Source organism: Podarcis liolepis (assembly GCF_965112155.1).
Source record: "Podarcis liolepis genome assembly, chromosome: 7".
NCBI classification, from domain to species: Eukaryota; Metazoa; Chordata; class Lepidosauria; order Squamata; family Lacertidae; genus Podarcis; species Podarcis liolepis.
The window spans coordinates 54,330,185-54,353,591 of NC_139561.1; the positions used below are offsets into that span (position 1 = coordinate 54,330,185).

At 46.8% G+C, this 23,407-nt stretch overlaps 2 protein-coding genes across 3 annotated transcripts; one reads left to right on the forward strand and one right to left on the reverse strand.

Annotated features, from left to right (window-relative positions):
- Positions 1 to 204: 204 nt before the first annotated feature.
- On the reverse strand, positions 205 to 15,461 carry LOC310712181 (fatty acyl-CoA hydrolase precursor, medium chain-like). 2 transcript variants are annotated; one of them, XM_083515017.1, is made up of 13 exons: positions 15,089 to 15,461; positions 12,154 to 12,358; positions 11,116 to 11,254; positions 10,564 to 10,697; positions 10,210 to 10,363; positions 9,756 to 9,857; positions 8,362 to 8,469; positions 7,125 to 7,256; positions 6,714 to 6,794; positions 5,490 to 5,637; positions 2,083 to 2,232; positions 545 to 617; positions 205 to 430 (listed from the first exon to the last, which is right to left on the reverse strand). In XM_083515017.1, exons 1-13 carry the CDS (start codon positions 15,102 to 15,104, stop codon positions 253 to 255), a joined length of 1,620 nt encoding a protein of 539 aa, XP_083371143.1. In that variant the 5' UTR covers positions 15,105 to 15,461; the 3' UTR covers positions 205 to 252. The 2 variants fall into 2 exon arrangements, with proteins under 2 accessions (XP_083371143.1, XP_083371142.1); XM_083515016.1 differs by lacking the exon at positions 15,089 to 15,461 and adding an exon at positions 14,294 to 15,063.
- A 1,704-nt stretch (positions 15,462 to 17,165) lies between these two features.
- On the forward strand, positions 17,166 to 22,456 carry CIAO2B (cytosolic iron-sulfur assembly component 2B). Its single transcript, XM_083515158.1, has 5 exons — positions 17,166 to 17,403; positions 19,766 to 19,845; positions 20,691 to 20,816; positions 21,989 to 22,034; positions 22,242 to 22,456. Exons 1-5 carry the CDS (start codon positions 17,253 to 17,255, stop codon positions 22,337 to 22,339), a joined length of 501 nt encoding a protein of 166 aa, XP_083371284.1. The 5' UTR covers positions 17,166 to 17,252; the 3' UTR covers positions 22,340 to 22,456.
- Positions 22,457 to 23,407: the final 951 nt, after the last annotated feature.

The window sequence follows — 23,407 nt, forward strand, 5'->3', positions numbered from 1 at the left end:
TTGCATAAAACAAAAGGTAACTTTTATCTAGGCTTAGTAACAATGTGCATACCTCCTGCAGGAAAGGAATAAACATAATTTACAAGATAGAGATGTTTATTTAACTAATTTTTCTATATTACCTACTCTCCATCATTTTGCAGCTCAGAATAAAGAAATATGGTGTATTTGTTTTGTGGAAAAATATATTTTAACAAGTAACTATCATTTGTGATTTTGGTGCTCTGTTTATTGTCCATAGCTGCTTGTGAATTACAATTCCGTGTGTTTTCTTCTCACCTCATCCACCTTCTCAGGGACAGTCTTTAGCCAAAATTCCACTTTTTTCTCTTTCAGCTTCATTGAGACTTTCTGCTTCAGATTTATCTCTAGATACTGCTCCTGGGTGTTATAGGCCGGCCAGTCTACCAAACCTTCTCCATTAGGGTTTCTAGGAGCAGAACCAACAACAGACAATGTTCTGTCATGTCTGCCAAGGCATCCTACATGCCTTCCAGCCAGCCCCACCACACCCCCATAACTATCACGGTGGCCCATGACTCACCCGCTGCGAGCAAAGTTAGCCCAATATTTCATCATGGTTCTGCTAAGAACTTTCTCCTCTTCCGTGGCATCACCTGAAGAATAGAGGGAGGGAAGTTCATTACACAGCTGGGATCGCTGCAAATACAAATCCACTCCCAATGGTTACCCAGTTCAGTAATTCATTCTCTGAAGTAGAATGTGGGGGGCAGGGAGAGTTCGGGGGGGCACACATGCTGCAGCATCCATCAGAATATCTGCAGGAAAGCTTGTGCGTGAAAAGGTGCCTGTCATTTGTAGTGATCTGCAAGCACTCCAGTTGGAGAACAGCCTTTACCAAAGGTGTCATGGACTTTGAAGAAGCATGAACTCAGGGCTAAAAGGAGAAACAAGCTAAAGGAAGGCATGTTTACAAACCCTGTCCATGATCAACACCTGCCTGGAAACCTTGGCCTTCACAGCCACTTACGGACTCACTGTTAAGCCTATGTTCGTGAAAGACAATCTTACTCAGCTACAAGTGATCTCCAAAGAAGAAGGTCTGTTTCAATGTGTAGTCTTGCCTGACAGCCCTGAGCCACATGGCTGGTGATGCTCTGTTCTGAAATGGGCAGGGAAACCTCACATGAATATATAGATTTGTCCATGTCAAGGCAGAGGCTGCAGAAGTGTTGTGCTAGGCCAGGTGTCCTGGGGTTGTGCCGGAGCCATGCCCCAGGCCAAATGCCCAAAGGGGACTGCAGGAGGAGAAAAGGCCACTCAAAACACTTGGCAGAGGGGGAAAGTGAGGGGGTAAGCTGCTTCCCAGAGAGGCAGAGATGGGGAAGGCCTGGAGGTGGGAGCCTCCCTTGAAGCACAGCCCCTGCAGGGCTCATCCAGAGCTGTACTTGTCCTGTGCCTTGAATGTGTGGGTCCGAGCAGGTTCCCGCTTGTCCAGGAAAACCTGCTCTTTAGCGATAAATTGGAGCAGGCATCAATCCGGAGATGTTTTCTCCAATTCGGCAGTAAATATTGGGTTTACGGGGGGGGGGGGGAGCTGCTATTTTGGATGAGTGCCAGTATCCTACTAGCTTCTTTTGCCTAACAGTGAAGAAGGAGGTGTCCTCCCCATCCTCCCCCCACCCCCAGTTAAAGGTGAACTGGCTTGGGAATTTTCTGGTCCTTGTTCGCCCTCTACTGACCACAGGCGGGAGTGGCTTCTTCCTGCTTCTGCTCTCCTCCATCCCCACTGTTGGTTAGGTGCCTAGCAGAACCCCAGAAAGTGGGCCACCCCTATAAAAACCGCTCAGGCCCTTCCCATGTTCTGTGCCCAAAGGGAGCCTTGCTACATCACCCTTTGGTTTCAATTCACTTTGAATGTATTATATTCCTAGAAAACAACATGCAAACTGTTAATTAGAAAAGCGAACAGGGCAGGTGATCAGTCTGTCCACCTCTGCCGCCAATTCTTAGCGTAATCTGTAGGCACCAAATTCCTGTCATGCCAAAAGGGTTTCAGCACCGCCCTACAGCAACCTCCCCCCAAAGTGAGTTCTGAGTCACAGGATAGCAGCTCTTTACCATGCAGGCGAATGTCACCAGTGAGAAACGGCCCTCCAAAGACAAACCCAACTTCGTCTGCGTGATCCGCTTTCACATAGTCTGGCTTGGTATCGTGGTATAAACTGGGACGGTGCTGGTACTCAAAAAAGTAAGTGGGAGCCCCGGTCTCTAAAGAGGGAACAAAAGGAGACGGAGGTTGAGAGAGAAGGCAGCAGTGCATTCCCTAAGCATGGTCGCTCCCTGTCCTTTGCCTTTCAGCTGCTAGGGAGGGGGCAGCCTTCGATTCAGGTCTGAAGGGTCTCCTGTACAATCAGAGGGGCTTTCTGGTAAGATCCAGAGGCTTCATTTTAGCTCACCAGGCACTCTCTGCTTCAAAAAGCCCCAGGGGAAATTATAAGGCTTTCACATCTAAAAGAAAACAATGTTGGCACCCTCGGTCCTGCTTCCCTGTCGACGACATTCCACAGGTGGAGGTGCCACAGCTGGAATGCCCTCCTTCCTTTTTCACCCACTTCACCTCTGCCAATGAGAAGCCAGAGAAGTGCCTAGAATAGACCTCTATAGCCCTCAACGGTTGTGGTCTGGGAGAAGACAGAACCTCCTCCAGGTGCCCAGAGGCCTTCCAAAAACTGTGTGTAATTATGACAAGGCACTGTGATGCTGGGAACTTATAGATTATGGGGAAAACAGAAAGATCAGCTCCTTCATGTGTCATCCCTGGCAGCTAGTACATATCAGAGAGGATTTTCCTGGCCTTGTGAAGTCTGTGGGGCCAACCCTTCCTACAGGCACGTGATCCAAAGCAGCTCCTTTCAGTCCACTCACACAGCCTCCTCCTCACACTGCGGCTTCATGACTTTGCCTCTTGAAGGGACAGCATGCTACTGCCCTCTGGGCCAGTCAAAATCCTGCCTGCTGACATCTGTACCGACTGAAGTTTCCAAGAGGTCTCCAAAGGTCATTGGCTCAGAGGGGCAGCCATTCTTCCCTTCCCACTATCCCAGAACACCCCAGGGAACAGTGCTACTAGTTACAATCTTTTTCTGGGTGCTCCTGTGGGACATGCTGTTAGAAAAACGGGAAAGAAAAAAATCCTCAACCTGTTTGTTTTTAAAGGTAAAGCCACCCACCACTAAGGTTCTAAGATTTCAACTCTGATCCTCATCTGACCTTGGGGGAGTTTCCACACCATCCCCACGGAAATGACCCCCCAAAACAAAACACTTTTGATCACCCCTTTCAGCTGGCAAAAGGGTCTGCAGCCACGAAGGCCGCTTGAGTCTCCTGTGACAAAGTTGGGTCCAGGAGAATCCCTCAGCTTTTTTGAGGGAGGGCAACCCTGTCCAGAGCAGACTGTGCGCCATTCCTCTGAATCTGGAGACCAACCCTTGTCAGGATGAGTTTCAACCCCACTTGGATGACAGCAGCCCTCAAAGACTAGAGGTTGACAAACAGGGGAGGGAGGAGCATGTGTTTGGCTTGGTGGTTCAGAAAGATGCCACCAATGACCCCTCCAGGACTGTGTCCACCCTATTTTCCATCCGTCCTGGGTGGGGATCAGATGGGATGGGATCGGATGAGAGCGGACAGGCGGTCCGCTCTCATCCGATTCCCCATAGAGAGCAGCGGGGCTGTGACATCTCCCTCTCCGCACACAGTGCGGAGACGGAGCTGTCATCCGCCAGCTCAGCGGGGATCAGCGGATTGATCCCCGCTGAGCAGAGAACGGTTCGCAACATTCGATTCCAGCCAGAATATCAGCTTGGGTTCAGCCAAACAGGCCCAGGTTGCACACTAAATAATTTTATAATTTTTCATATTTCTGTTAACTTACTATTTCATAATAAAGTAATTATAAAATACTTTCTTTGTGTTTATTTGATTCCTATTCAAGAGAATTACTTTATATATAGTCAATATAGGCACAGAGTTAAATTTTTTAACATTTTCTAATGGTGGTGTGCCTCGTGATTTTTTTCATGAAACAAGTGTGCCTTTGCGCAAAAAAGGTTGAAAAACACTGATCTAGATCCATAGAAACATACAAAGCCTATGAATCAAAGGCTTTGAAAAACTACCTTGCAGATTTAGTGCATTTGAAAAGAGAAACCCTGAAAAGATGCAACGGGGGTTAAGCGGGCACTTGTGAGATGGGTGCAGCCCTTGCACCATAATCTCATGTTACTCCCAGTGGGACGTCTTCATGACCTGCTCCCAGTGGCTCAGTCAGCCTTCATCTTTGACCAGGCCTGTATCTGCTAATGGGTGAGGAAGTTCATACCTTGGCCTTTTTCACCCACAGGCTTTAGTCCAATTCAGGAATGATTTACTCATCTTGTCGGCCCAGGGATCAAAGAAGCTGGCATTGAACTCAGCCAAGTGTACTCTCCTTTGGTAAGCACAGAAGTCCACGTGACCCCCAACGATGGGGGGTGGGGATGTGCCTTGTGAAGAAGGTTCTGGGTGTGATTGCTCGCTCAGTCGCTGCTCAAGGGCTCACATAAATCACGTGCCGCAGAAAGCAAAGCTCTACGCTATAACCAGGCCAAGAACCAAAGGTTGCTGAGAACTGACTAGGACTTAAAATAGTTAATAGAAATAGTTGCAAAAAAAAAGCTTCTAACTAGGAAAGAAACACCACATAGGAGCTGGGGAAACTTAGCTAGGAACTTAGCAATTCTGGGGTATCATCACAAGAGCCCTCGACAATACAGATGAAGGAAATAATTGCTGCATCTCTACAGTTACTTAGGTAAAATTTGTCTTCTGAACTTTCAGTGATGCAACTCATGAGCTGCAGAATGCCTTTGTGATGTGTTCCATCAGTGGTTTGGCAAGAAGCAAATCTGGTATCAGAAGCAGATATTGTGCCTTATAGTACAATTTAAACCAGAACAATTTAATTCTCCCTCCCATCCGAACTACTCAGATAAAATGCTGACTGAAAGTGGGTGACCCCTCTTGCCTATTGACTCACATGGATGAATCTGGTCTTCTCCCTCAAAGCAGTTGTGGTGCCAGCTTATGTAAATCTTAGGCGCAAGGAATTACAGACCCACTGGATGTCCTGAGTTTACAGTGTAAATGACTGAAGTGGCAGAGGGGGAGACAATGCTTGCTTGCCATGCCAGCACTTGGAAACTGCAAACTCACACAAGAGCCCTGACTCCAGGCTCCCCACGCTAAATTCCTGAAAGTCTTTGACATCTGGAAATAATTTTGTTCCTTCCTCCAAGTAGAGCTGAACTCGAGAAATTACACAGAGAGTCTCTTGGAGTCAAACTCCAGACACCTCACAGTCTGGCTCTGGGGATTCTCTGAGGGAAATGGTGTGCCTCAAATGGCATGTGTCACAAGTGTTTTAATATCAAGAGGATACTTTATTATGAGTAACACCTGACGGGGGCGGGGGACACTCTTTTTACCTCTGTGATACCGTAATGTTTTTATGGATGGGATAACAATGAACACATCTCCAATCAAGTCCAGGAACCCATCTCTGAGCTCATCCAGGTCATTGGTGTCCCCAAGGTACTCATCAAGTACCATTGGCAGGAGTTCAAGTGGGATCCCCTGCGAGAGAAGAAGAAGAAGAAGAGAAGAGTTTGGATTTGATATCCCGCTTTATCACTACCCAAAGGAGTCTCAAAGCGGCTAACATTCTCCTTTCCCTTCCTCCCCCACAACAAACACTCTGTGAGGTGAGTGGGCTGAGAGACCTCAAAGAAGTGTGACTGGCCCAAGGTCACCCAGCAGCTGCATGTGGAGGAGCGGAGACGCAAACCCGGTTCCCCAGATTACGAGTCTACCGCTCTTAACCACTACACCACACTGGCTCTCCAGTGAGAAAAGAGATGGTGGGAAATGGCCATTGCTGGGGCGGGGGGGTGGTCCCCTCCTTTCTCAAACGTGCCCTTTGTTACTTGATTTGTGCTACAAGTGTGTAAGAAGCAGGTTGACCGAGAAAAGCCAGTCGCTGGGGCGGGACAAATGAACTGGATGCTATTTCTGTTTCTGATAAATTTGCCTTGGGATTCTGGAAAGCACTCCCCTCCATGTTAGAGGGGGTTAAGAAGGGTGTCCTGGTGGAAGCCTAACTGGCCTTGGGCATCATGTCTAGCCTACCTTGGGAAAGGGAGTCAAAAGGTTATTCTCCCCCCTCATACTCTGCCACTGCTACACCCATGTTCTTCTGAATGGAACTGAAGCAGAAGTCCTAAGGCCCCCTCCCAGGATTGGGTCAGGAATGATCTGGGGGGCTTTGGGGAAGGCCACTGGCTGGGAACATATGAGGGCTGTGAAGCTCCCCCCCCCCCCGTAAGCAGCTGCTTCCAATGGCCTCAGGAGAAGGAGAGGGACAGGGGTTAGTTCCCTCTCTTGCCCCCTTCTCCTCCTCCTCCTCTGCCAACCCTGCAAGCAACCATCAGAGCTAATGCCAGAGCTCCCATTCCATCCCTATGAAGTCAGGAGAGGACTCCTCTGGATCCTAACTCCCCCCATCACCAGTCACCTCTCAGCCTAGGCATGAGTTGCCCCATCCACGCAAACATCTACAGGGTGGTGCTCATAATCAATCCTATCTGCAGAAAATTTATTCTCAAAGTTTCTCAGAGAAAGGATGCAAATCAACAAAATAAATGGGTAGTTACCAAAATGGGGAGGATTGCTTCTGAAGTAGTACGGATTCTGTCCCTGTCTCCCACGTCCTTAAACCCTTCCAGGGTCCCAGTCTGCATCAAAAGAGAAAATAAGGGTTATCTGTGCCTTTGAGAGAAACTCCAGAGTAATTCTTGGTTGGGAATGTTCATTTGTCCGTGTTATTTAATTATTAAAACATCTTTGCCCACATCCATTATTGCCCACAGTGAACCAATTCGTCTCCAAGAACTTCTGCTTGAGAACATCTAATGAGCCTTTGGGGTCTAAAGGAGTAGGTTTATGCTTAGAAACCACCACCAACCATTAAATCAATAGCCTAGTTGTGAGGCCCCTCTTGTCACAGGGATTTCATGCAGACATTTGGGGGGCAGAATGAAAAGGCCTTGCTAGCGGGATCTTACCACACGCGAATTCCAGCCAAATTCATGGTTGGTGACTCCGACCATGAGGGGCACAGCACTGACCTCCCTCCCAGCCAGAATCTCCTCTGGGGTCTTCGGCATAAACACACCATCCAAAGCTGGCCCTAAGCCCTGAGCAAAGGGAAGGAAAGAAGGTGTTTAACTGAAGGGCCCAGGACCACTCCCCACCCTCCACCCTGACCAAGCCAAAATAGTCCGGGAGGAATGAGGAGCTCAGCCTGTCTTAGCACCTCAGTTGCCTCTCCTGATTCAGATGGAGCAGAGAGATAGAGCTGGGTGTCACCTGCCTATTGGCAGCACCTTCAAAAATCCTGATGACAGCTCCCAGCAGCTTTATAGATGTTCAATAGCATGGGGGACAAGATGGAACCATGAGTAGCTTCCCATGAGCAGAACCAAGGAAGTACAGTGCCCCCAAACCCCACTTCCTTGAGTGACTCCTGAAGGCTGCTGTGGTTAATGGCATTGAAAGCCGCCAAGAGATTGAGAAGAACAAGCAAAGTTGTATTCTCCCCATCTCTCTGCCAACTGTTTAGTGGGCACGATGCTGCAGCCTCACCCTCTTCAGTCAGGTTTGGACCAAGTCTTACACCGCCTGAGCTCTAGCCACCAACCCTCCTGTTTCAAGGCACGCAGGACACCAGAGCACCAAGAAAACTGATGTGCTCCACAGTTTTTGTCTGTTTTTAGTTGTTTTTATTGTACATCGCCTTGAGATTAATAAATCAATAATATTCTGATCAAATAAAAGATCTATTTAAACATGTACACAAATATGTATTTAAATCCAATTTCTGCACTTTTTATATTCTGTATTTATATTACAGTAGTACCTTGAGTTACAGACTCCACTAACCTGAAAGTAGTACCTTGGGTTAATAACTTTACCTCAGGATGAAAACAGAAATCGCATGGCAGCCACGCAGCGGCAGTGGGAGGCCCTATTAGCTAAAGTGGTACCTCAGGTTAAGAATGGTTTCAGGTTAAGAACAGACCTCTGGAATGAATTAAGTTCATAACCAGAGGTACCACTGTACACTAGGACAAAAAGGAAGCTATAAGACGGGCTGGTCCATTCCTCCTTGCCCTCATAAACAGCAATACACACTTGGAGCAGAAGGTCTTAATGAGCACTCTAGGTGGTTCCCCTCACTGGGAGGGGAGAAACAACTGAGCAGGGCATCAAGGCTCTTTCCTGATCATTCATGTCACTTACCTGCCTGCTAAGGTCAGCATGGATCAACTCCTGCTCACTCTTCTGCCGGAGACAGTGGACTAAGGCGGCTGAAGTGGTCATCTCACAGCCAAAGATACGGGCAATTTTCTGTATATGTACACAATGACAGGAACTCTTATCTACTGCCATCTCTGGCACACTAAGCATTCAAAGGGTGGAGAACAGAGAGTCCACCATTTGTCAAACTAAAAAGTGGCAAGTGCCCCACCCCATTTTCACTGTAATTCCCACCTCCTTTTGAGGGTCGCTTTAGAATCCCACCAGAAAGCACTATTGTGGTGTGCCGGCCTTAAACATGGCTTTTGGGGTGAGTTGTGACCCCAGTATGCATTCATCTTGTTGCCAAGGAAACCTGATGGAAAGGGTTTCAAGGCTGCCCAACCTTCTGTGTTGCCATGGAACCTTTGGGGCCCCAATGAGAAAAAATGTCATTTTGGGGTATTATTTAACCTCTCTAGGTGACTACCCCAGTCCCCTGATCTGAAGGAACAGCTTTCAGCAGGTTTCAGTGCCCTCCATATGTCCCTAAGAATGCTGGAGCTCTGGTGACAGAAAGCAATTGTTTTGCCTGTCCTTTTATCCCTGACCCCAAGGAACAGGTGTTTTGAGTCTTTACAGTGCATCTTGTCCTCAGCATGTAGGCCCCAAGACCAATATGCCCACATTAAAAATTCCCCAGTGTGTTATTTTCAGGCCCCTAGGAGCAGCCTGCCCATTGCCCAACCATCTGGGTTCATGGTGGGCATGAACGGCCCACCATCCTCACCCTATAGGAGTAGGGCCCTGTCAGGGTGCTGAGGGACCCATTTTAATCACATCTCCATGGCAGGCCTCCTCCCGTCTATATACCAACAGGACCATACCTATGTGAGTGGTCCCTCTCCCTCAGCCGAAAGCAGCACAACATACCTCACACCTCCATTTCTAAAGGGCAAGAGTGCATATTGCTACTACTTGGTGCCATTTTGTTTTACTCCAGATTGGCCCTGTGCCGCACCTGTTACCTGTTACTAATTCCAGTCATGGCACTGAGAGAAGCTGTGGTGGTGGGTTGTGGTGAGACCTCATGAGATTTCAGTAAGATCTTGGCATGAGCTCACTGGAAGTTGCCACTGTTTCGTTTCTGCCAGAGGTGGAGGCAGCAAGGGGGACAGGGCACCTGCAGGGCACCGCCTTTTGGGATTCCACCGCCTGGGGCGGTTGCCTCAGCCTACCACATATGTGAGCCGGCCCTGCCCTGCCCTGCATTCATGACACTGGGGGACTCCACCCAACTTTTGCTACCTGGGCCGTGTTTAAAAAAGAAAAGAAAAAGCCAGCATCCTTGGGACAGAAAACATTTTGGTCTCATCTGGTCAAACAAACAAACCTACTTCAGCAGACTTAGACCTGTTCTGGAAGACTATTGGAAGCTGTGAGACACCGCTCTCCAGGATGGCTCTGTGGAATAAACCCTTTGACAAGGGAGACATAACCTGGCAGACGAGAAAGGACACCATTGGCAACAGACATTATGCCCTGCCACTGACCTAACAAAAGCGCTGAACATTAAATTAGGCCTCTGAGTCCCCATAGAACTTACACCTATTGCACCCAATTCCTTCTTCCTAATCTTTCCTGTAGCCAGAGCAAAAAGGGCCACTTTATGCACCATGATTACACGGGTTCTGCAAGTTAGCAGTGACTGCTACCCCCCCACCCATCCTTTCCACAGCTTTGAGAGTATGTCAGAGATCATTATTTTATGTTTTGTAAAATGTCTACCTGAGAATTAAGCAGTCTATTACTATAATAGAAACCCCCACCATATAACATTTTGGAACTCACATGGGCTGAAGCACTCATGGATCCTGCAGAGACACCAAAGAGAGTCACCAATTCCGGATCGCCCCTGAAAGCTCCGATGTTTTCCTGGATCCACTGGAGAGCTGCCACCTGGTCCAAAAGGGCCCAGTTCCCTCGAGCACTCTCATCCCCTGTGCTGAAAGGAAAGCGTTGGCAAGGAGCAGCAAGCTCAGCGCTCGGGTGGATTTTGGAGAAAAGGTTGGCACTTTGAGTCAATGCCAGGTCCTTCCAAGGGGTTTCGGATGCACAAGTGGAGAGAAGAGCTGACCCGACAGGTCAACCCAACGCCCCTCTAGTGAAAAGGGCCCTGGAATACCTTTAGCCAAAGCCGCTTACCTGAAGAACCCCAAAATGCCCAGCCTGTACTGAAGGATGACCACCACCACATCTTCGTAGGCAGCTAGCGCAGAACCATCAAACCTGGAAGCTGCCCCAAATATCATATTCCCTCCGTGAATCCACACCATCACCTTCAAAAGAACAGGGGCGGCAGGGAATGACCGGAAGGTCGCTAGAGAGCATTTTCCATAAAATGTTTTTGAAATAAATAGCACATAATAACTGTACATATAGACTATTTTGTAATGGATGGCGAAGATGCACTGTATTGTATCATTGTAGTCAGGCAATTTTGCAACAACAGACAACCATTTAGTTTTGCGTGCAGTTCAAGATGCAGTTATCCAGTTTTTATTTTATTTTATTCAGAACAATTAAAGAAAGGATGTGGCGTAACCAATCAAAATTGCCCTTTGTAAGAACATGAGAGGCAGAAGAGTCTTCAGAGTAAAATGACATTGGCAGGAGCCACTGCCATCAACCCAGAATCTGCTGCCAGCCACCCTGCTTTGCAACGCTGCTTTCAGTCCATTTAAAATATGTGCTTACTGGCAATTTGGATGCCTTGGGGGAATCCGCTGGAGTATAAATGTTTAAATACAAACAGTCCTCGGAACTTCGGAAGGGCGGGTGCTTTTCTTTCCATCTCTTCTGAATTCCTTTGAGTATATCCAGATCCTGGGGGCACCTGCGGAAAGGACACCCCCACACTCAGCAGTACTTTGGAAATAACAGAGTGAACATACTAGCTCAAATATAAAGATAATAATTTGCAAGAGGTCACGAGAGGTGGCGTCAGGGAGAAACTGACATAGGCCAGTTTAAAGGTTTACTGGCAAAGCTGTGGACTTCATCAACTATTCTTAGTTTTTTGTTTTTTAAAAAGGGCAACAAGAAAGGGGTCTTCTTGACACTCTAATCTTAGAAAATGGATGACAATGTTTCAGTCAATCAGAGCAGGAGCACTCAGCCTTTCTGTTCAGAGAATTCAGTATAAATTGTTTTAGTCTGAAAACAGGATATCCTCTGTTCATAGATTTAAATGCTGGGAATATAGATGTCTTAGTAAAGATGTGCTATAAATGTGACGGGACTATTAGCCTTCACAAGCTTATTGGAACATAATATTCCATGCCTTCTCTTAAATAATTAACCACCCTGAGTTTGGAGCCCATTAGCATGGAATTAATATCATTGCAAATTATTTGTCTAACATGGTCAAATAATTAACTATGAATTTATTGAATGCAGCTAAAATGTTGTGGGATTAACAGTGAAAGAGCTCTCAGCCTCCAAAGGCTAAGGGCTGGTTGCTGAAACATCTGGACTGCTCCGACCCATTAAGGTTGCAGATAGTGGAATTTCTGTGGAGTCCGTGTTAAGTTAAAACAGAATTTTCTTTCAGCAATTAGACCTGTTTTGTTTCCAATGATTTCTTTCTCAAAAAATATAAAATGAATGAATTCTTTTAAAAAAGATGATGATGAAAACATGCTGGTGGTTCCCAGCACCTCCCCTCAAACATTCCTCTCTGCTGGTTTTTATTTCCCCAGTGCAGCCAAGAGGATCCAACTGCATCTCTCTTACACCGCTGGGTACGTGGTAGCATCTCTCACGCCATCCCATGGCTCAGGCGGTTGAGGTGAGGAGAATCTCAAGGAGCCAGTGGGAGGCTTTGCAAAGGGGATGCCCAGGAAGACATCGACCAGCCGCTCTGTGCCCTTTACACTTGCTTGCGTCCCTCGAAGCCGTCCATATTTTGTGGCCACTTCTGGGTGGGGGCCTTCTGGACCTACACAAGGCGTGCAGACAAATAAAGTTTTTTAAATGTGTGAAATCGCAAACATAGAGGCAAAAGTATATAATTATATAAAACGGGGGGGGGGGGCCAGAGAGCATTGGGCCTGACCACCCCCCTCCCCTAGAAAGGATCTGTGCAAAGCCAAAAGCAGCCTCTCTTCTCCCACCACACAAAGGACATGAGAGCAGCCATCCTCTGCAGTCAGCACTTTGAGTTAAAGTGGGTTTTCTCTGGTTGTAGCTTTTTAAAAATATACTATTTCATTTTAAATGTCGGCAGCTTTTTCTGTTTAACGCCGTTTTATGAAAGAATCTTGCAGACAACAGCCCTGAGGATCATCCCAAAGAGAGTCCTGCAGTCACCTGGTAAAAACCATGAATGGGGAGCTGGAGAGGAACCCGAAGGTCATCTAGCCCAACCCACTGCAATGGAGGAATCTCAACTAAATTAACTATATGGCCATCCAACCTCTGCTTTAAAACCTCCAAAGAATGAGAGTGCACCACATCTCATGGGAGTCTGTTCCACTGTCGAACAGCGCTTACTGTGAGAAATATCTTCCTGAGGTTGAGTCAGAATCGCATTTCTTTTAGCTTGGAGCCATTGGTTTGGTTCCTAGCCTCCAGAGCAGGAGAAAACAAATTTGATATATCCTCCATGTGACAGCCCTTTAGATATTTGAAGATGCCTATCATGTCTCCTCTCTGTTTCCTCCTTACCAGGCTAAACATAGCCAATACCCAATTCCCTCAACTATTCCTCATAAGGCTGTGTTTCCAGACCCTTGATTGCCTTCCTCGGCACATATTCCAGCTTGTCAATACTCTTCTTAAATTGTGGTGCCAAAAACTGGACACAGTATTCCAGGTGTGGTCTGACCAAGGCAGAACAGAACAGGACTATTACTTCCCTTGATTGGCACACTATACTCCTCTTGATGCACCCTAGAATAGCATTAGGTTATTTTGCAGCTACATCACACTGTTGACTGATGTTAAGCTTGTGGTCCACTAAAACTCTAGATCCTTTTCACATGTACTACTAGCAATCTTATAAGAACATGCGGTGCAGATGATAGTGTAAATAAAATGCTATAGAGCCTCCCCAATGGCTTTGGTCCTGAAGCCAGCACATGCAGTTAAGTGGCGGGATATCACTTGTTTTGATGCCTTTAGCTATCAGGAGGTGGGGAAGTCTTCAACCAATGCAAATTGCCTTTCCCTGCCTCTCCACCGCCCTCACCTCCTATTGGTAAATCTTCATCCTACCACTGTCATCTCCAACCCATCCCTATGCATTTTCCAGATACAGTACAATGGGATTTACTGCCAAGTAAGAGAGGAAACGTAAGAGAACACATCACAGAATCAATTTCTAGTCCCTCTTCTCTCTCTCTCTCTCTGACACACACACAACTCCCTCACCCCAATCTTTTTTAAATCCAGCAACCATTTGAAGCAATTGAAGTGCTCTTATGCAGAGTGTCAGACACTGGAATGAGATGGGCTGCTCTTTGCAAGAGAGGGGTGAAGGGTGGGAGGGAGCTGCTGGTGAATTCTGAGTTGTATTTCTGAATAAGGCATGAAGATGCTCTTAGATCAAGTCAGACCATTGATCTATCTTGCTCAGAACTGTCTGTGGTTGCCAGTGGATTGCTGGAGTTTCTGACAGGGTCCTTCCTAACCCTACCTAGAGATGCCACTGGGGATTGAAGCTGGGGCCTTCTGCATGCAAGACAGGTGTTCTACTACTGAGAAATGTCACTGTATCTTCTACAGACTAGAATAATAATACAAAAATGGTGTAACTGGAAAAATGTAAAGAGGTGACTGGCACAGACAGAGATGCTCCTCTTCACTCTACTCAAGAGTGGATTGCAAGGGGCTATTTCACTCTTTATCAGTTAAAATGAAACACTCCCCTTACCTTTGCCTTCAAGAATTCTGAAGCCAACAGTGCTAATTGCAGCAACCCAGAACAGGGCACTCCATGGGGCTGATGCCATCATGCTTTACTGCCCCTGGGCCGCTGCACCTTTATATGCTTTCAGGGCAGGGTACAAAGATCAGCATCCCTTGCAAAGAAAAACCGGGAAAACGTCCAGATACACCTAGCATCAAGCTAGAATAACACCAGACCAATGATTCAGTTTTCAACAAAAGGGAATCATTAACTGTAATGTGAGGAAAGGTTACACAAAAGCTGCCGAACCAGCTGGCACCAATGGAAAGGGCAAAGTCTAAAGCAGGAAAGGGTGCCCGTGCCCCGCTCGGGCCCTCTTTGGCTGGCATTCCTGCCAGAGGAGCGGGAAGGAACATGTGGTGGTCCTTTGGGTTCTGTGAAGGGTGAGAGGAAGGCTCCTAGGAGGATAAATCAACACCTCTTCCCTCGCTCCCTCTCCTCCCCTCCAAGTAAAATGTTAACTGATGAGGGCAGATCCACGTCATGCATTTAAAGGGCATCCAAACCATGGGTCAGCAACCTTTTTCAGCCATGGGCCAATCAACCACCCCTCAGAGCATGTGGTGGGCCGGACTATATTTTGGGAAAGAAAAAAAAAAAAGAACGAATTTCTATGCCCCCCAAAATAACCCATAGATGCATTCTAAATAAAAGGACACATTCTCCTCATGTAAAAATATGCTGATTCCCGGACCGTCCGTGGGCCGGATTGGGAAGGCGATTGAGCCATATCCGGCCCACGGGCCTTAGGTTGCCTACCTCTGATCCAAAGCATACAGCTTCCCTAGCAGCCTTTCTCAACCTGTGGGTCCCCAGATGTTGTTGAACTACAACTCCCATCACCCCTAGCTAGCAAGGCCAGAGCTCAGGGATGATGGGAGTTGTAGTCCAACAACATCTGGGGACCCACAGGCTGAGAACCGCTCTCCTGGGAACTGTAGTTCTATAAGGGCGCTGGACACTGTAGCCCCATGAGAGGGAAGCGACAGATTTTTTCCCCTTCTTGCTGCTGGTAGCTTTTTCCACGGGGTGGGAAATGCGGCCTGAAAATGCGGCCCTCGGCCTCCACCCATTTCCCTTTCACAGCGCAGCCCCCCCACCTTCCCGGTGACTTTTGGGGCTCCGAGAGGACTTTTTCTTTTTTTTTCTTTTTAAAAAAAAGATATTTATTAAGATTTTCAAAATATTACAAAATAGAAAAAGAAAAAAGAAAAATACAAAATAAAAATAGTTAAAAACAATTCAATCTTTCAATGACTTATCTTTCATTTGCTTATTTCCCGGACCTCCTCACGCCTCCCTTTTCTGTATTCCAGTTCAGTTTGTTAGTTCAGCAAATCCCTCCCCTCTTTGTTTATCCTAGTCTTCAATCTTAAAATATTGTAACATTGGATTTTTACCTATTAATAGTCCATTTTCTCATATTCCCTTATAACATTACAGCTATAAACCACTTAGTTTCTATCCAACATCATTCTAACATTCATTAATTTTACAATATTTCTGTAAATAGTCTTTAAACTTTTTCCAATCTTCTTCCACCGACTCTTCTCCCTGGTCTCGGATTCTGCCAGTCATTTCTGCCAATTCCATATAGTCCATCACCTTCATCTGCCATTCTTCCAAGGTGGGTAGATCTTGGGTCTTCCAATACTTTGTGATAAGTATTCTTGCTGCTGTTGTGGCATACATAAAGAAAGTTCTATCCTTCTCTGGCACCAATTGGCCGACCATGCCCAGGAGAAAAGCCTCTGGTTTCTTCAAGAAGGTATATTTAAATACCTTTTTCATTTCATTATATATCATCTCCCAGAAAGCCTTAATCCTTAGGCACGTCCACCAAAGGTGAAAGAATGTACCTTCAGTTTCCTTACATTTCCAACATTTATTATCGGGCAAGTAATAGATTTTTGCAAGCTTGACTGGTGTCATGTACCACCTGTATATCATTTTCATAATATTCTCTCTTAGGGCATTACAAGCCGTAAATTTCATACCAGTGGTCCACAACTCTTCCCAGTCAGCAAACATAATGTTATGTCCAACATCTTGTGCCCATTTAATCATAGCAGATTTCACCGTTTCATCCTGAGTATTCCATTTCATCAGCAAGTTATACATCTTTGACAAAATCTTAGTTTTAGGTTCTAACAGTTCTGTTTCTAATTTTGATTTTTCCACCTGGAAGCCAATTTTCTTGTCCAAATTATATTCCTCCATTATCTGATAATAATGAAGCCAGTCTCGCATTTTATCTTTTAATTTCTCAAACTCTGCAGTTTCAATTTGTCTCCTTCTTGTTCCAAAATTTCCCAATATTTCGGCCATTTGGCCTCCATATTGAGCTTTTTCTGAGCCTTTGCTTCCATCGGTGACAACCACCTTGGGGTTTTATTTTCAAGTAAGTCCCCGAGAGGACTTTTTCCATTAGTAACCCTCAGCCTGCGACTCTCACAGTGGACCCTGCTGGGTGGCCTTCCTGGCAGGGAGGCTGAGGCCGCAAAATCCTGTATTGAACAGGCAGGTGCGACTGGATGGCCTCTCAGTAACCCTTCAAACCGCGCAAGGAAAGCAGAGGCGGCAGTTGCCCGAGGTAAGGGGAGAGAAGTCTGTATATGCTCAGAGGCTACTTTCTGTCAGTGCACGAACACACAGGCGTTTCCTCCCAGCAACTCGCACTTCTGCCGCGGGGAGAAGCAAAATTAGAAACAAAGCGACCCCGGAAGCTCCCGCTTAAGACAGCGAGATGGGCTCTTCTGTATTCTTAGCTCCACTGCGCTAAGGCAGCTGACGCAAGTGAGCGCGTTACCCAAATGCCGGAAGCGCGTCACGCCGAAGCCATCTCTGCTCAGCGTCCTTCCGGTGTGGGGAAGCGCTTGGCAACGGCGCTCGGTGTAGTGGGCTGAGTGCCGCCGCCGTCGCCATGGTGGGCCAAGATCCGTCTGCCTCGCCGGCGGGCGGCGCCCTAGAAAACGCGAACCCGCTCATCTACCGGCGCCAGGGCGAGCGGCCCGTCACGGCGCGCGAGGAGGACGACGAGCTGCCCGACGCCATCGACGACCGGGAGATCTTCGATATCCTCAGTGGAGCCCAGCCGGGGTTCGCCTGCCAAGGGGGAAAGTCTCCCCGGGGCGGAGGGGGCGGGCCCGGCGCTTCTCCAGTGGCTCATGGAAGTGACGCCTCCGGCTTGCAGCGGCGCCTGGGTTGGGGTCGGGAAGGTGGGTGCGGAGCCGGGCAAGAGGGGCTGAGCCCTGGGAGCCCGGAGTGGGGCTCTGGGGGCAGCAGGCGCGGTGGGTTTGTGTCTGGGGTGCGCAAATCGTGTCACTTTCACACGCCTTCACTCAATAAGCAGGTCGGTTGAATAGTCACATCGATATACAGTAGTCCTTTCTTAACGCACCTCGATGCGTTTTTCGAGCCGAGTAAGTTACAATCTGTCAGGAGGAGGCAAGTTCTACCTCATGAACCTATTTAGATTTCTTTGAGGGTGTCAACAAGCATGTAGATAGAGGTGATCTGACTGACATGGAGCACTTGGATTTTCAAAAAAGCTTTTGATGAGTCTCATAATCTGGGGAACCGGGTTCCCGTCTCCGCTCCTCCACATGCAGCTGCTGGGTGACCTTGGGCCAGTCACACTTCTTTGAAGTCTCTCAGCCTCACTCACCTCACAGAGTGTTTGTTGTGGAGGAGGAAGGGAAAGGAGAATGTTAGCCGCTTTGAGACTCCTGAAGGGGAGTGAAAAGCGGGATATCAAATCCAAACTCTTCTTCTTCTTCTTCTGTGTAAGCTTAGCAGTCGAGGAATGGTAGGAGAGGTCCTCTTGTTTAAGCTTCAGGAATGAAAGAGTAGGAATAAACGGACAGCTTTCCAAATGGGGAGATGTTGAAAATTGAGCCCTCCAAGGATCAGTGTCGGCATTGTGCTCTTTTAAGTTGTTTATAAATGATTTAGAATTAGGGATTAGCAGCAAGGAAGCAAGGTTTGCCGGTAACATTAATTTTTTCAGATTGTTAAAATGAAAAGAGTGTGTGATCGTTTGGAAAGGAATTGAAAACAAAATTGCCGGTATTGTACCATGCAACTGCTCTTTGAACACTGTGACATTCTGGTTGCCTCACCTCCAAAAGGATATTGTACAGGAAATGGCCTGTAAAAAGGTAACCAAAATGATTGAGAATGAACTAAATTGGTCATTAGCCCAGTTCAGCAGGCCTTTATTTTTATTCTTATTATTCTTATTTATTCAATTAATATACAGTGGAACCTCATTTTACGTACCACCCTCCTTACGAATGCTTCAGGTTATGAGCTCCGCTAACCTAGAAGTAGATGCTCACGGTTGCGAACTTTGCCCGGGATGCGAGTGAAAGTTGTGTGCCGGCAGCACAGCAGCAGCGGGAGGCGCCATTAGTGAAAGCGTACCTCGTGTTAAGATTGGTTTCAGGTTACAAACAGACCTCTGGAATGGATTAAGTTCATAACTGGAGGTACCACTGTACCGCCCTATACCCGGAGTCTCAGGGCAGTTCACAGAATAAACTTTTTAGGCACAGAGCAGGTCTATATCAGGTTTGTATTAGAAATAGCACAGATTGATTTCCTCAAGCATCTCAAGTTCCTGCTCTTCGGGGTAGGATTGATAGCTTGCATGATGTGGAAGCCCCACAACAGGTAGATATATGTAGAGTTGTAGGATTGGCAGCTCATTTAATTTTTTTTTTTAATCCCTTGCTGGCATTCAGCAGGTAACTCAGGGTTCTCATGCAAAATTTCCTACCAGGGTGTTATCATCTCAGAAGAAAGAGAAAGTGGCATTTAGTAGAGAGGGGAGGATTGCATAAAGCAGAGATGGAGAATCTGTGGTCCTCCAGATATTGGACTATAGTGCCTATCACACAGGCTGATGGGAGTGGGGAATCCAAGAGCATAAGGAGGGGAATAGAGTCCCCACCGCTGGACTAAAAAGATGTTTTCTGATAGTGTGCAGTTGGCCTCTCTAAAGAGGTACAGTGGTGCCTCGCAAGACGAAAATAATTCGTTCTGCGAGTCTTTTCGTCTTGCGATGTTTTTCGTCTTGCGAAGCACGGTCTGTCGCAACTGCGCCTCTTCAAGCGGCTTTAAGAAAAAAGCGCAAGACATTTTCGTCTTGCGAAGCAAGCCCATAGGGAAATTCGTCTAGCGAAGCAACGCAAAAACGGAAAACCCTTTCGTCTAGCGAGTTTTTCGTCTTGCGAGGCATTCGTCTTGCGGGGCACCACTGTATTGGCCAACCTGTTTTCTGCATTGGTTGCTGTTGGGAAGGCTTGAGCAGTTTGTCTTCGTTGGGCAACATTTGGGAAGCTCCCATCTTAAATGAAGAATTGCATCCCCACAGGGCCTGGCTTTGTGCCTGGCCATGCTTTGCTAGTGGAGTGTTTTTCCTTGACTTTCTACATCTCATTCGTTCCATCAACGACCCAGAGCATCCCTTAACATTAGAAGAACTAAACGTCGTAGAACAAGTTCGAGTCAAGGTGAGTGTTGTTGGCCTTTCTCTGCCTTTTCCAAGCTGTAGAGAAAAAATGGCCACTTTTTGAGCCAGAGGCCGGCTGTAGCTCATGTCACTAAATTCATGAAAACCAGGTACAAACAGATCCTTTAGGAGAGATGCAGCTTCAAGGAAGAACAGGTGTCTTTCCAGTTTTGCCTGGCCTGATTCTTAAATTCCCCATTTCACTTCCCCACTGCCCAGGAGGCTTTTTATATAATTGCACCTGTGTGACTTATCCAAGCTGCTACCATCATGCCCTATGGTGATGCCCCCTCCCATCTCACCACCACCTGGTTAGCTCAGTGGCCCTTGGCTCAGACTCAGACACTATATTCTTTTATATAGTGTAAGTGTGGGGTTTTGTGTCAGCGTCAACTGGGTAGGTTCTCTTTCTATTCACTTATTACATTTCCTTGGTGGTGAGAGGGATGGGGGTGGGGCCAGGGTGTTGGCTGTCTGTAGTTGGCTGCAGTGAGGTTTGTTTGCATTTGCGAGGTGGTGGGATTGTTGGGTCAAGTTAGCCATATTGATTTGTATGCTGTGGATGGGTTCTTGTTGTCTTGTTGGGTTATGTATGTGATAAAGGGGAGCAATTTGGGGGTGAAGGTGTTCTCTTCTATTTGTCCCCAGGTTGCTTGGTTTTCTTTGTGAATTCCTGGGCATCATCTTCAGACTGAGAGTCTAATTCTCAAAGTACAAATGCAGAGTTAGTAAGATGCAATGAGACAAGCCAATTAGCTCTTTTTCCAATTAGAACAGCATTCTATGTGGTTTAAATTATGACTCTCTTAAAAAAAAAGTGATTGTGTCGGGATGGGTCTTTCACAGGTAAATGATGCTGAGAGCACCGTTTCAGTGGAATTCACCCCCACCATTCCTCACTGCAGCATGGCAACATTAATTGGCCTTTCAGTCAAAGTGAAGCTGATCAGATCCCTCCCAGAAAGGTTTAAGGTGAGTGGATGTAAATGGCCAAAAGGGCGATGGAGAAATTCTGTTTCCGTTGCATAGGGTGGACATGAGGGGCCTTTGGAGCTGTTGAGGCATTGCTCTTGAGTGATCAGCTGGAAGCAGAATTGTACTGGTAGTTCTGCTTTTACAGTGTCTGCATTCCCCATTGCAAACCTGCAGTGCTCACCAGCCATGAGCAGAAATTAGAATTCTGCAGGTGATAGAAAGTGCGGTGGCAGCTGCAAGTTCCTGTAGCTCCTCAAAGCATTGAAAACCAAGACAGATGTGGGAGACAAAACAATGACCTGGATCAGCAACCTTCAAGGGTAACTCCAAAGTGCTGCTTTGACTTGACATTCTAGAGTGTTGTGAAGGTGTTGCAGGGGATGGGGTGGGGATATAAATTCAAACAGCCAGTGGTGCCAGAAGACTTGATCTGCCCTAGGAAAGGGCCCCAGACAAACAGCTGGCTTGGCCCTTGGGGAGTAGCTCCTGTTTGTGAGACCACTGCTTGGCTCCCAAGAGGCAGCAACTACAGCACCCTGGAAAGCAGCATGAATTTCCTCCTTACTTGCTTCCAGTGACTCCCAGTTTCAGAAGCTCTTGCTCATCTTGGCACTTGACAGGCTAGGCATCAAAGGGATATGTGGGCTTTCCTTCTCCCCTTTGTTTCTATTAAAGCACCTGAGGCTACCAATTGCAGGATCCCATGCAGCTTTTTGGAATTTGGCATGCTGTAAACGAAGTGCCGTTTTTTCAAATCAATAAGGAAAGGGATCCCTGGCTGCCCCCCAGCTCCACCATTGATCAGATGCCTTCTTTCAGTTGTTTGAGCCCCTCCCACTCCTGCTCCCTAGTGGCTTCTTCATATCCAATGGTGGTGGGGCATTCCAAAGCTTTTGATCAAGGCATTCTGCCTAGCCAGAGTATTTATCCCACTAGAAGAATTCTTGGGTTGGAATTAGAAACAAAGAAACTGCCAAAGTGACAGCGCATCCTCACCAATGAGACACAGAATGGAAGGGAGGGAACTGGTGATGGTGTGTATCTGAGCAACCAAATTAAATTAAGGTAAAATTGGATTAGCAAGGTATAATTTTATTATTCCTCCAGCTGGTTCAACCTGGGGGAACGTTATTTGGTGACACAAATGATGCTTCTTTTCTTCATCCCAGGTGGATGTCCACATAACCCCAGGAACACATGCCTCAGAGCATGCAGGTATGTTTGAAATTCACCACAAAATACACCTCAGAATAAGTCACTTACATTCCCTTCTATATTTGTTATGAAGCAAAGCTGGAAGGGAAGAGTACAAATACCACTTGGAATTTTTTTGGTGGGGTCCTAGCCCTTGAGCTATACAGCAGAGGAGGATGGATGGATGGATGTCTTCACTAACTCCTCTTGTGGGGTTCTTTTTCACAGTAAACAAGCAACTGGCTGACAAAGAGAGAGTGGCGGCTGCCTTGGAAAACAACCACCTGTTGGAAGTGGTGAATCAGTGTTTGTCTGGGCGCCCCTGATAATGCATGCTGGGTGGGGTTGGGGTGGGAACAAGCAGGAGATGCTCTTGTACTTGTATGTGAATAAAATAATTGTGTTTGTTTTGTTTTTAAATAAAGACAATACCCTTTTCCCTACTTAAGCTTGTCTAAAAGTATTGGATTAGAAACACATGTGAATCTGAAAAGTAAATCATGAAAACTGAGGAACATGTTTATATAGTATAAATTGAGGACTGGACATCAAATTACCACTCTTACAAAGCTGAATATTTTATAAAGGTCTGAATGTTTCTGGTTTAGAAACATTCCCACGGACAAAACTTACTGTTCTTGGGTGGCTTAGAAAACAAGGTGGAAGAAAATCCTGCAACCAAGTAAAATCCTATTTTATAAATGTGCTTCCATCTTTTAGGAAATGGGAGGGCACTTGGAATGAGATTTTGTCAGTTATGAAAGAGGACAGATAGATAGACTGGTGTGTTTTCCAGAGCCTTGGCAAACAGGGCACATGATAGACAGTATCTGACATTCTGCAACTGCATTGACACATCCTACCACATTTTATGGAGATGGCTATGGCTGCTGTTTAGCCTTCAGATTGAGGCAGTTGCAGAGGCAGCCTGGTGGGTGAAATCTACATGGGTAGGAAGGATTTGATACCAGGGGTCAGGATTGCCCAAGACCCTTTACATTGAAAGGGGTGGGTTGTACCATCCATAGGTTCATGACTGTTGGTTGCTTACTGGAGGGCTAGTAGAAGCTGGTGAAGGAAGTGGCATGGGGTGTGGTGGGAGATGCCCCTTCTCATTAGTCAAGGCGGGGCACGGGCACATGTGACTTCTTTCTAAAGTATTCAGAGAGCAAAAAGGTTACCCTCCCACTTCAGTCTGAGCAAGGATTTGAGCTTGGCAGTGCATGAAGATTTCTGCCAACCTCCCCAGCTAAGCACAACAAAAGCAGAGGAGAGTCTTTATTGAATGGAGCAAAATCCGTTTTACACCAAGGAGCCCAGCAGTGGAAATGGCTTTGACAAACAGTGTAGAAGCACAGGTAACATCACCCCCCAGTTGAGGTAGCATTGCAGGA